The 13469-nt window shown below is 45.4% G+C and overlaps 1 protein-coding gene across 1 annotated transcript in view; it reads left to right on the top strand.

Annotated features, from left to right (window-relative positions):
* LOC122554093 (serine/threonine-protein kinase TNNI3K) overlaps positions 1 to 12916 on the top strand; it is a 79314-nt gene extending 66398 nt beyond the window's left edge. The window contains exon 16 of the mRNA XM_043698548.1: positions 12718 to 12916. Within this exon, the coding sequence (XP_043554483.1) occupies positions 12718 to 12916 (199 nt within the window). The remainder of the gene's footprint in view (positions 1 to 12717) is intronic.
* Positions 12917 to 13469: the final 553 nt, after the last annotated feature.

Here is a 13469-nt window from a genome sequence, read left to right as displayed (position 1 = left end):
CAATCTTTGTGTCATCTGCAAACTTGTTAATCATACCAACAGTGCCCTCTTCTAGATCATTTCTGTATATTACAAACAACAATGGCCCCAATACTGACCCCTGTGGAACACCACTGGTCACCTTTCTCCATTTCGAGAAACTCCCTTCAACTACTACTCTCTGTCTCCTGTTGCTCAACCTGTTCTTTATCCACCGAGCTAGAACACCCTGCACACCATGTGACCTCACTTTCTACATTAGTTTCCCATGGGGAACCTTATCAAATGCCTTACTAAAGTCCTGTATATGACATCTACAGCCCTTCTTTCATTTATCAACTTGGTCACTTCCTCAAAGAACACTATTAAGCTTAGTGCTAGAACAAACAGACTTGTTATCTCTGGTTTGTTGCCTGTTCCCCATGTTAGCAAGGCGAGGAATAGGGAGAGAGAGGAGTTGACCATGTGGTTACAGGGATGGTGCAGGAGGAGAGTTTCAGATTCCTGGATAATTGAGGCTCATTCTGTGGTAGGTGGGACCTCTACAAACAGAATGGTCTTCACCTCAATCAGAAGGGTACCAATATCCTGATGGTGGTGGTGGGGGTGTGTGGAGGGGGTAGAATTTGCTCATGCTCTGCAAGAGAGTTTAAATTAATACAGCAGGGGGATGGGAACCAAGCCATAGTTCCAGTGACCAGGAAGTTGAGAGCACTGAGGTCAGAAATGAGGTTTTAGGTTGCAAGAGTTCACTAACAAGCAGGAAGGTGGTTTGAAGTGTGTCTACTTCAACACCGGAAGCATCCGGAATAAGGTGGGTGAACTTGCAGCATGGGTTGGTACCTGGGACTTCGAAGTTATGGCCCTTTCAGAGATATGGGTAGAGCAGGGACATGAATGGTTATTGCAGGTTCTAGGATTTAGGTGTTTCAGTAAAATGGTAAAGGAGGGTGGGGTGTGGTATTGTTAGTCAAAGACAATATTATGGTGGCAGAAAGGACATTTGATGACACATCTACTGTAGTATGGGCTGAGGTTAGAAACAGGAAAGGAGAGGTCACCCTGTCGGGAGTTTTCTATCAGCCTCCAAAACATTCCAGAGATGTAGAGGAAAGGATAGCAGAGATGATTCTTGGTAGTAGTTGTTATGGAGGACTTTTAACTTTCCAAATATTGTCTGGGAATACAATAATTCGAGTATTTTAGATGGGTCAGCTTTTGTCCATTGTGTGCAGGAGGGTTTCCTGACACAGTATGTAGACAGGCCAACAAGGGGCGAGGGCACAGTGGATTTGGTACTGGGTAATGAGCCCGGCTAGGTGTTAGATTTGGAGGAAGGTGAGCACTTTGGTGATAGTGACCACAATTCAGTTATGTTTACTTTAGCGATGGGAAAGGGACAGGTATATACACAGGGCAAGAGTTATAGCTGGGTGAAAGGCAATTATGATGCGATCAGGCAAGATTTAGGATGCATAGGATGGGGAAGAAAACTGCAGGGGATGGACAGAGTTGAAATGTGGATCTTACTCAAGGAACAGCTACTGCATGTCCTTGATAAGTCTGTACCTGTCAGGCAGGGAGGAAGTGGTTGAGTGAGGGAGTCGTAGTTTACTAAAGAAGTTGAATCTCTTGTCAATAGGAAGAAGAAGGCTTATGTTAGGATGAGACGTGAAGGCTCAGTTAGGGCGCTTGAGAGTTACACGTTAGCCAGGAAAGACCTACAGAGAGAGCTAAGAAGAACCAGGAGGGAACATGAGAAGTTGTTGGTGGATAGGATCAAGGAAAACCCTAAAGCTTTCTATAGGTAAATCGGGAATAAAACAATGACTGGAGTAAAATTTGGGCCAATCCAGGACAGTAGAGGGAAGTTGTGTAGGGAATCAGAGGAAATGGGGAAGTGCTAAATGAATATTTCTTGTCAGTATTCACACTGGAAAAAGACCATGTGGTCGAGGAGAATACTGAGATACAGGCTACGAGACGAGATGGGATTGAGGTTCACAAGGAGGGGGTGTTAGCGATTCTGGAAAGTGTAAAAATAGATAAGTCCCCTGGGCAGGATGGGATTTATCCTGGGATTCTCTGGGAAGCCAGGGAGGAGATTGCTGAGCCTTTGGCTTTGATCTTGTGTCATCATTGTCTACAGGAGTTGTGCCAGAAGACTGGAGGATAGCAAATGTCGTTCCCTTGTTCAAGAAGGGGAGTAGAGACAACCCTGGTAATTACAGACCAGTGAGACTTACTTCGGTTGTGGGTGGAGTGTTAGAAAAAGTTATAAGAGATAGGATTTATAATCATCTACAGAGGAATAAGTTGATTCGGGATAGTCAACATGGTTTTGTGAAGGGTAGGTCATGCCCCGCAAACCTTATTGAGTTCTTTGAGAAGGTGGCCAAACAGGTGGATGAGGGTAAACTGGTTTATGTGGTGTATATGGATTTCAGTAAGGCATTTGATAAGGTTCCCTATGGTAGGCTATTGCATAAAATACAGAGGCATGGGATTGTGGGAGATATAGCAGTTTGGATCAGAAATAGCTGAAAGAAGATAGAGGGTGGTGGTTGATGGGAAATGTTCATCCTGGAGCTCAGTTACTCGTGGGGTACCACAAGGATCTGTTTTGGAGCTACTGCTGTTTGTCATTTTTTATAAATGACCTAGCTGAGGGTGTATAAGGATAGATTAGTAAATTTGCGATGACATTAAGGTCAGTGGAGTTGTGGATAGTGCTGAAGGATGTTGCAGGTTACAGAAGGACATAGATAAGCTGCAGAGCTGGGCTGAGAGGTGGCAAATGGAGTTTAATGTGGAAAATTGTGAGGTGATTCACTTTAGAAGGAGCAACAGGAATACAGAGTACTGGGGTAACGGTAAGATTCTTGGTAGTGTAGATGAGCAGAGAGATCTCAGTGTCCATGTACATAGATTCCTGAAAGTTGGCACCCAGGTTGATAGGGTTACTAAGAAGACATACGATGTGTTAGCTTTTATTGGGAGAGGGATTGAGTTTCAGAGCCGTGAGGTCTGGTGCGGCCGTGCTTCAAGAATTGCTTTCCTTTACGGTCACCGCATTATAAGAATGATGTGGAAGCATTAGGAAGTTTTCAGAGGATATTTACCAGAATGTTGCCTGATATGGAGGGAAGGTCTTTAGAGGAAAGGCTGAGGGACTTGAGGTTGCTTTCGTTAGAGAGAAGAAGATTGAGAGGTGACTTAATAGAAACATATAAGATAATCAGAGGGTTAGATAGGGTGGACAGTGGATGATGATGGCTGGAAGGAGGAGACATAACTTTAAATTGAGGGGTGATAGATATAAGATAGATGTCAGAGGTAGTTTCTTTACCCAAAGATTAGTAGGGGCGTGCAACACCCTGCCTGTAACAGTAGTAGACTCACCAACTTTAATGGCATTTAAATGGTCATTGGATAAACACATGGATGAGAATGGAATAGTGTAGGTGGGATGGGCTTCAGATTGGTTTCACAGGTCAGTGCAACATTGAGGGCTGAAGGGCCTGTCCTGCGCTGGAATGTTCTATGTTCTGTGTTATATGTATGACTCTAACCATTGGAGTGTTTACCCCAGATACCCAGTGATTCCAGTTTTGCGAGGGCTCTGAATGCCACACTCGGTCGATTGCAGCCTTGATGTCAAGGGCTGTCCCTCTCCCCTCCCCTGTGGAATTCAGCTCTTTTGTCCATGTTTGACCCTAGGCTGTGATGAGGTCAGGAGCTGAGTGACCCTGGGGGAATCAAACTGGGCGTCACTGAGCAGGCTGTTGCTGAGCAGGTGCTGCTTAATAGCTCTGTTACTGACCCCTTCCATCACTTTACTGAGGACGGAGAGTAGACTGATGGGATGGTAATTGGCTAGATTGGATTTTCTCTACAGGACATATCTGGGCAATTTCCCACATTGTCGGGTTGATGCCAGTGTTGTAACTACTGGAACAGCTTGGCTCGGGGAGTGACACGTTCTGGAGCACAAGGCTTCAGTACTATTGCTGAAATGTTGTCAGAGCCCATTGCCTCTAGCAGTTTCTTGACATCACGTAGTGTGAATCGAATTGGCTGGCGACTGGTGTCTGTGATGCAGGGGATCACTGGAGGAGCCTGAGGTGAATCATCCACTCGGCATATCTGGCTGAAGATTGTTGCGAATGTTTCAGCCTTATCTTTTGCCCTGATGTGCTGGGCTCCTCCATCATTGAGGATGGGAATATTTGTGAGTTTCCTCCTCCAGTGAGTTGTTTAATTGTCCAACATCATTCCCTACTGGATGTGGCAGGACTGCAGAGCTTAGATCTGATCCATTGTTTGTGGGATCGTTTAGCTCAGTCTATCACTGGCTGTTTATGCTGTTTGGAAGTAATCCTATTTGGTGGCTTCACCAGGTTGGCACCTCATCTTCAGATATACCTGGTGCTGCTCCTGGCATACCCTCCTGCACTCTCCATTGAACCAGAGTTGATCCCCTGGCTTGATGGTAATGGTTCAGTGGGGGATATGCCGGGCTGTGAGGTTACAGATTGTGCTGGAGTAAGGTTCTGCTGCTGTTAATGGCCCACAGCGCCTGATGGATGCCCAGTCTTGAGCTGTTAGATCGGTTCAAAGCCTGTACCATTTATCACGGTGATAGTGCCACACAACACGATGGAGGGTATTCTCAATGTGAAGATGGGACTTCATCTCCACAAAGACTTTTCCCGATACTGTCATGGACAGATGCATCAGCAGCCAGTAGATTGGTAAGGATGAGGCCAAGTATATTTTTTCCACTTGTTGGTTCCTTCACCACCTGCTGCAGACTCAGTCCTTTATCCATTAGGACCCGACCAGCTCGGTCAGTAATGCTGCTGCCGAGCCACTCTGGTGGTGGGACATTGAAACCCACCCCCCGAGTACATTTTGCATCCTTGTCACCCTCAGTGTTTCCTCCAAGTGTTGTTCAACATGGAGGAAGTGACTTAGCATCTGAACATGGACGGTACGTGGTAATCAGTAAAAGGTTTCCTTGCCCATGTTTAACCTGAAGCCATGAGACTTCATGGGGTCCGGAGTCAATGTCAAGGTCTCCCAGAGCAACTCCCTCCCGACTGTATCCCACTGCGGCGCCACTTCTGCTGGGTCTGTCCTGCTGGTGGGACAGGACATATCCAGGGATGGTAATGGTGGTTTATGGGACATTGTCTGTAAGGTATGATTCTGTGAGTATGACTGTATCAGGCTGTTGCTTGACTAGTCTATGAGACAGCTTGCCCAATTTCGGCACTATCCCCCGGATGATGGTAAGGAGGACTTTGCGTGGTTGACAGGGCAGTTTGTGTTTTTGCCATTGCCTTTTCCGGTTCCAAGGTTGATGCAGGTCATCTGTCCGGTTTCATTTTTTTTGTTGTGACTTTCTAGCCATTGACACAACTGAGTGGCTTGTTAGGCCATTTCAGAGAGCAGTTGAGAGTCAACCACATTGCTGTGGGTCTGGAGTCACATGTAGGCCAGACCAGATAAGGAAGGCAGATTTCCTTCCCTAAAAGACATTACTGAACCAGATGGGTTTTTCTGACAATTGATGATGGTTTCATGGTCAGCAGTCCACTCTTAATTTTAGATATTCTTTAATGAATTCAAATTTCACCATCTGCTGTGGCAGGATTTGAACCCAGGTTCCCGGAACATTATTCTGGGTTTCTGGATTAATAGTCGAGTGATAATACCACTCGGCCACTGCCTCGCTGTGGCAGATGACACAGAGGATTTCTGGACAGCTGCATTGAGGCCCAGTAATCCTGATGAGGTAAGGATTGTGACGTTTGATAATTTATGCTGTCATATTCATAGAGCCATACGCACAGAAACAGGCCTTTCGGCCCATCATGTCTATGCTGATCAGCAAACACTGCTCTACACTAATCCCATTTACCTGCACTTTACCCTTTTGGCCCATCATGTCTATGCTGATCAGCAAACACTGCTCTACACTAATCCCATTTACCTACACTTGGTCCATAGCCTTCTATACCTTATCATTCCAAGTACCCATCCTGCTGCTTACAATGCTGTGAGATTCCCTGTCTCCAGCCCACTCTCAGGCAGCATCTTCCATATTTCTGCCACCCTCTGGGTGAAATAAAAATCTTTCTCCAATCCCCGCTAAACCATTTGCCCCTCACGTTAAATATTTGCCCTCTGGTCTTAGAGACACCTGCCATGGGGAATGGATTCTCACAAGCTACTCTGTCTATCCCTCCCAGAATTGTGTATCTGTCAATCAGATCCCCTCTCAGCATCCTCTGCTCCAGGGAAAACAAACACAGCCTATCCAGTCTCTCCTCATTACTGAGACTTTCCAGCCCAGGGAACATCCTGGTGAATCTCCCCTGCTCCCTCTCCATGCAATCACATCCTTCCAATAGTGTGGTGACCAGAGCTGTATATTGTTACGACACAGGGTAAAGTTTCTGCTTAATTTAAACCAGCAACACAGAAAAGACTTACCCTGTGCAGTAATCTGTGAAACTCCGAGAGGCCAAGAACTTTTTAAAGTAAAAGTTAACAACTTAATTTCTTAAAGTATAACAGAGAACAATTAACTAGCAATTATTTACAACTCCTTCCTCTAACCTAACTTTTACTTTCCCTTTTATAATACTAGTCCCATAAAACCCTGATTAAGATTTACTGAAAAACTCAAATTTGAAAACCAGTCGGCTATCGAATCCTCTCTTTGCAGATTTACTTGCCGGGTCGGTGTCGATGTTTATCTCTGTGCAAACTCCTTCTCTCGACAGAAACCTCTCAGACACTTCCGACCAGCAGTCTACACCTGTTCATCTTGTGGCAGTTCTCTTCCAACTGTTAAATTTTTCCCCAGGCTTATACCTCAAAGCATCGGAATGTTTAATTGGTTTTTAATATTGTCAATATACTAAATTCAAACTTGATTGGAGTTTGGTATTTTGGAGGATAATTTAAACTGATTGGCCAAGTTTGAATTTGTTTTTGTCTCCAGGCAACCAGCTACTCTAGCTGCTGCACCAAAAGGTTTCATTGTATCTTGTTCAAAACACTTGGTGCTGTCAGGTAGTTCTGCTAAATTTTAACTTTCTTAAAGGTACAGTACAGCCATATCCTCATAACAACATGGTATTCCATCCATGGCCTAACCAATGCTCCTTAAAGTTATATCAAGACTTCCTTGATGCTACATTTTACACCTGGGGTAATGAAGGCATGCACCCTGTCTCCCTTTACTGCCCCCTTCAGGGACCTATGGACTTCTACACCAAGGTCCCTTTATAGAACATAGAACATTACAGCGCAGTACAGGCTCTTCGGCCCTCGATGTTGCGCTGCCCTGTCATACCAATCTGAAGCCCTCCCTCAGTATTGACCCTCCGACAGTGTGGCGCTCCCTCAACACTGGTCCTCTGACAGTGCGGCACTCCCTCAGTAATGACCCTCCGACAGTGCGGCACTCCCTCTGTACTGACCCACTGACAGAGCAGCACTCCCTCAGCACTGACCCTCTGACATGCTTGTCCAATGACGACTTAAATGTACTTAAAGTTGGCAAATTTGCTAGCGTTGCAGGCAAAGCATTCCATACCCTTACTACTCTCTGAGTAAAGAAACTGCCTCTGACATCTTTGTTATTCAATCATACCTAGAGACTTACCATTCATAGTCTAAGATATAAGAAAGATGTCAGAGGTAGTTTATCTACTCAGAGAGTAGTAGATAGGTTGAACACCCTGCCTGCAACAGTAGTAGACTCGCCAACTTTAAGGGCTTTTAAATGGTCATTGGATAGGCATCTGGACGAGAATGGAATAGTGTAGGTTAGATAGGCTTCAAATTGGTTCTACAGGTCAGCGCAACATCAAGGATTGAAGGGCCTGTATGGCACTGTAATGCTCTATGTTCTATGTTCCAAGTCCTTTCCTTATTAAACCTCTTAAATGCATCACATTGCCCTTATCAGGATAACTCTGCCCAGTTTACCAGCTGATTAATATCAGACTGTCGCCTCAGACCACCCGCCTCACTGTCAACAACACCCACCAATTTTCGTGTCACCTGTAAACTTGCCAATTATACTGTCTACATGCACATCCACGTCATTAATGATGATAACAAATAGCAAGAGTCCCGTGGTACACCTCTGGTCACAGACATCCAATCACTAACACGTCCCTCCACCACCTCCCTGTACCTCCTGTTTGGAAGCCAGTTTTGGATCCAATTTGCCAAATTGCCTCGGATTCCGTGGGCTCTTACCTTTTGGATCAGCCTTCCATGTGGGTCCTTGTTTAAGGCCTTACTGAACTCCATGTAAACTACATCAACTGCATTACCCTCCTCAGTATATTCAGTCATCTTTTCAAAAACTCAATTAAATTAGTCAGACAGGATCTCCCTCTAACAAATCCATGTTGACTATCACTGATCAATCCCTGCCTTTCCAAATATCGACTAATCTTATCTTTCAGAATTGTTTCCAATAATTTCCCTCCCATTGCTGTCAGACTAACTACTCTATAACTACCTGGCTTATCCCTGCTGCCATTCTTTAACAAAGGAACCACATTAGCTGTCCTCCAGTCATTTGGCACTTCACCCGTGGTCAGTGAAGTATTAATTACTTCTGTCAGGGCCCCAGCAGTTTCCTCCCCTTCTTTCCCATAGCAGCCTGGGCCCTGGGGATTTATGCACCTCTGTCCCCATTAAAACATCTTGTACCTCCCCCTTATTAATGTTAATGTGTTCTAGAACCTCACCATCCCAACTAAAATCCCCGGCTACAATCTGAGAGTACAGATGAGAAATATTCATCTAAAATCTCACCCACATCCACTGGCTCAATGCACAGTTTGCCCTTTTGGTCTCTAATAGGTTCCACTCTTTTCTTAAACATCCTGTTACTCTGATTATATTTATAAAAAGCCTTGGAGCTTTCCTTAATCCTAATTGCCAAATATGTTTCCTGGCCCCTCTTTGCCTGCCTAATTTCTCTTTTAAGGAACCCCATACAGTCTCTATACATTTGAAGGGCCCCCTGTGTTTGATGCTCTGTACTTGACAAATATTGATAGTATCGAGGGCTATTGCAGGCTGCAGCGTGGCATAGGCAGGATACAGAGCTGGGCTGAGAAATGGGAGATAGAGTTCAACCTGGATAAATGCGAAGTGATGCATTTTGGAAGGTCGAACTCAAATGCTGAATATAGATTAAAGACAGGATTCTTGGCAGTGTGGAGGAACAGAGGGATCTGGGTGAGCAAGTACATAGATCCCTCAAAGTCACCACCCAAGTGGATAGGGTTGTTAAGAAAGCATATGGTGTTTTGGCTTTCATTAACAGGGGGATCGAGTTTAAGAGCTGTGAGGTTTTGCTGCAGCTCTCAAAGTCCCTGGTGAGACCACACTTGGAATATTGTGTCCAGTTCTGTTCAGCCTACTATAGGAAAGATATAGAGGCTTTGGAGGGGGTGCAAAAAAGGTTTACCAGGACGCTGCCTGGACTGGAGGACTTGTCTTATGAAGAGAGGTTGACTTAGCTCGGACTTTTCTCTCTGGAGAGAAGGAGGAAGAGAGGTGACCTGATCGAGGTATACGCCAGAGACTTTTCCCCAGGGCAGGATTGACTGGAACGAGGAGTCATAGTTTGAAGATATTAGGAGGAAGGTATAAAGGAGACATCAGAGGTAGGTTCTTTATGCAGAGAAAAATGGTCATTTCCATTTTTACCTCTTGACATGTACCACGACTGCTGACTGTTCACTCTTCCCCGTGGTAAAAACAATGACTGCAGATGCTGGAAACTAGATTCTGGATTAGTGGTGCTGGAAGAGCACAGCAATTCAGGCAGCATCCGAGGACTGTCCTCGGATGCTGCCTGAATTGCTGTGCTCTTCCAGCACCACTCTTCCCCGTGGGACTGGCCTGCAGCCGCTCTGAGACATCTCTGACCCTGGCAGCATCTGTGGGGAGAAATCAGAGTTAACGTTTCGGGTCCAGTGACTGTTCATCAGAATTCAGGAACATTGTGCTGGGGAAGGGTCACTGGACCTGAAATGTTAACCCTGACTTCTCCCCACAGATGCTGCCAGACCTACTGAGCTTTTCCAGCAACTTCTGTTTTTGATTCTGATTTTCAGCATCTACAAATGTTTTGGCTGTTTTTAGCTTTAACAATTAACTTGTCAGTCTCTCTGGGACATGTTTTTTTTAACCATTAGAGAGAGACACCTCCTGGAATGATTATGGACATTGTGTAAGTTTTGTAATTAGAGTGAACAGTGAAAAACACGAGCGTGCTTTCTGTTTAGAAAAATCAGGATTTTCTTTCATTTAGGCGGAAATCCCATAAATTAGAAACCTTTTGATTTCATTCACAAAAGTCCCAGGTGAAAAGTAGTCACTCCTTGAGCAAATAGCTAATTCAGTTTGAAAATGTGTTAGCTTTGTGTAAATTCCAGATCAGCAGGGTTTGGTTTGAATCCTGAAGGAGTTATTTAAATGAAGGAAACTCTTAGCCAGTTGTGTGAATAATTGTGTTGTTTTCTTTCATGAAATGTGGGTATTGCTGGCCGTCCAGCATTTATTGCCTGTCGCTAGTTGCCCTAGTGGTGAGCTGCCTTCTTGATCCTCTGTAGTGTTGTGGGTAGATACACTCTGCCCTAAAGGAGGGAATTCCAGGATTTTCACTGATGCTGAAGAAACTTTCCAAGTCAGGGTAGTGAGTGTTTTGGAGGGGAGCTTTCAGCTGGTGGTGTTCCCATGTATCTGCTGCCCTTGTCCTTCTCAAGGGCAACTAGGGACAGGCAAGAAAACCTGGCCCAGCCAAAGACACCCCCACCACATGGAGGAATCCTATTCTACCCCAACATGTGACAGTGATTTCTGAATCCAATTCTCTCTCCAACAGGCACACTCCTTAAATGTGGTCTCATTCAAAACTTCCAACGAGAGTCTAACTTTCACCCACTTACATGTACTCCTCACCCTCTGTGTCTGTGCAATGTTTTGATATTAAGACGTTATTCTTGATGTACAATCATTCCTAACCCACTGCCTCTTTCCACGCTCGCTAATCTCCTCCAGCCAAGCAACCCTCAGAGATACCTTCATTTCTCCAATTCTGAATTCCAGTTGCATAGACCAGTTGTTAATTACTGCAGGATGTGTACCCAGGCCTTCAGCTGTGAGGAATGTCCTCCTTAAACCCTGACGCTGCCCCCTGCTAAAATCCATCTCTTTAGTGGAATGTTTGGTCACTTGTCTCTTGTCCTATGGTTCCATCTCACAGAGTGACCGATAGTGCTCTGTAAACATTTTGGCATTTTTATTAGATTGGAGAACTATAACTCTTATAAACTCTTAGACAGGCTAACTTAAAACAGGATCAATTTGGCCAAATTTGAAAAGAAATTAAAGGATAAAATTACAAGGATACATTTTACAAACCTGTTTTGTATTTCTTCAAGTTCAGAAGCAGCTAAATGGAGATCCCCCAGACGATGAAAGAAGTTGATTGGGTCGATGCAGAGAATCTGTTTCCTCTGGGGAGGGGGAGAGACCAGAACAAGGGGCAGAACATTCTGATCCGAGCCAGGCTGTTCAGGGGGAACTCAGGAACCAGCTCCCCCTCCCCACCCCTCCCCCACACACACAGCCCATAGAAGCTTACAATTCTATTCTCCAAAAAGCCGTGGAAGATTGGAGTTCTGTGGCAACATGTGGGCACTCCCTTAGTACTGACCCTCCAACAGTGTGGCACTCCCTTAGTACTGACCCTCCGACACTGTGGCACTCCCTTAGTATTGACCCTCCAACAGTGTGGCACTCCCTTAGTACTGACCCTCCAACAGTGTGGCACTCCCTTAGTACTGACCCTCCGACACTGTGGCACTCCCTTAGTATTGACCCTCCAACAGTGTGGCACTCCCTTAGTACTGACCCTCCGACAGTGTGGCACTCACTTAGTACTGACCCTCCGACAGTGTGGCACTCCCTCAGCACTGACCCTCTGACAGTGCAGCACTCCCTCAGTACTGACCCTCCAACAGTGTGGCACTCCCTTAGTACTGACTCTCCAACAGTGTGGCACTCCCTTAGTACTGACCCTCCGACAGTGCGGCACTCCCTCAGTACTGACCCTCCGACAGTGCAGCACTCCCTCAGTACTGACTCTGTGACACTCCATCTTGCAGTTGGATGTTTTGAGTAGAGGTTTAGTAAATCTATGTAACAGGGACTGATGGCCACAACAATTGGACTGAGAGATGATTATTTTTGTGAGTATTATGAACTATTTTTAGCTATCGACTGAGTGTTGCTCTTTGGTGCTTGCTTTGTGAATGATGCTGTACAGCAACTCCCCAAGGAGCCTCAGTCTGCACCTTCCAAGCCCACGGCTCCTTCCATCTGGAAAGACAAGGGCAGTGGGTACATGGGAACACCACCCCCTGCAAGTTCCCCTCCAAGCCACTCACCATCCTGACTTGGAAATAAATCAACATTCCTTCACAGTTGCTGGGTGAAAATCCTGGAATTCTCTCCATAACGGCAATGTGGGTCTACTTACAACACATGGTCTGCAGCAGTTCAAGAAGGCAGCTCACCCCCACCTTCTCAAGGGGCTACTAGGGACAGGCGATAAATACTGGCCCAGTCAGTGACACCTGTATCCTGTGAAAAAATTAAAATCCCTTGTTTTTTCTTTGAAATTAGATATCGAGCCAACACCTTTTGCTCCAAATCAGACGTGGATATGTTTTGCCGGGAAGTTTCCATCCTCTGCCGCCTGAACCATCCCTGTGTTATCCAGTTTGTTGGTGCCTGCTTGGATGATCCCAGTCAGTTTGCCATCGTGACACAGTTCATCTCAGGAGGATCCTTGTTCTCCTTATTACATGAGCAGAAAAGGTAAAATCTCTCCTTGCTCACGCCCTCCTGGTGTTGTATTGTAGAGGAGGCCATTTCACCCAACTTACTTGTTCCTGCCCTTCAAACGATCTATCCAATTGCTCCCTGTCTTTCCCCATATGCCTGTGAATGTTTCCCTTTCCAATATTATCCATTTTCCTTTTGAAATTTATTAATGAGTCTGCTTCTACCTCCCTCCCTCCAGGCAGTGCATCTTGCAACTTGCTGTAAAAAATGTTCTTGGCCCTCCGGGCCTTCTGCTAATTCTCCTCAACTTGTGTCTGTCAGACTGTCCTGCTGCGTATGGCAATCACAGTACGCATCAATAAAAGAGAATTCCCTGAAGCCAGTGAAAATGACTGAAGGGCAAGTTTTCACTTGTTACAACTATTCTTGGAAAAGAATCAAACTGCACCAAAACATTAATTAACAGGCAAATTGTAATTCATACTGATGCTTCACTCTGTGCCTGAACGCTCTATCTGCAAGAAGGGATGCCATTCTCACAATTACTCCACATTCTCCAGCAGTGGCTCATAGCTTACCCCCAGACCAGC

This window comes from Chiloscyllium plagiosum, chromosome 11 (genome assembly GCF_004010195.1).
Source record: "Chiloscyllium plagiosum isolate BGI_BamShark_2017 chromosome 11, ASM401019v2, whole genome shotgun sequence".
In the NCBI taxonomy this organism is placed as follows: Eukaryota; Metazoa; Chordata; class Chondrichthyes; order Orectolobiformes; family Hemiscylliidae; genus Chiloscyllium; species Chiloscyllium plagiosum.
The sequence above is the reverse complement of the archived record's forward strand: the minus strand, read 5'-3'. Positions and strand labels throughout refer to the sequence as shown.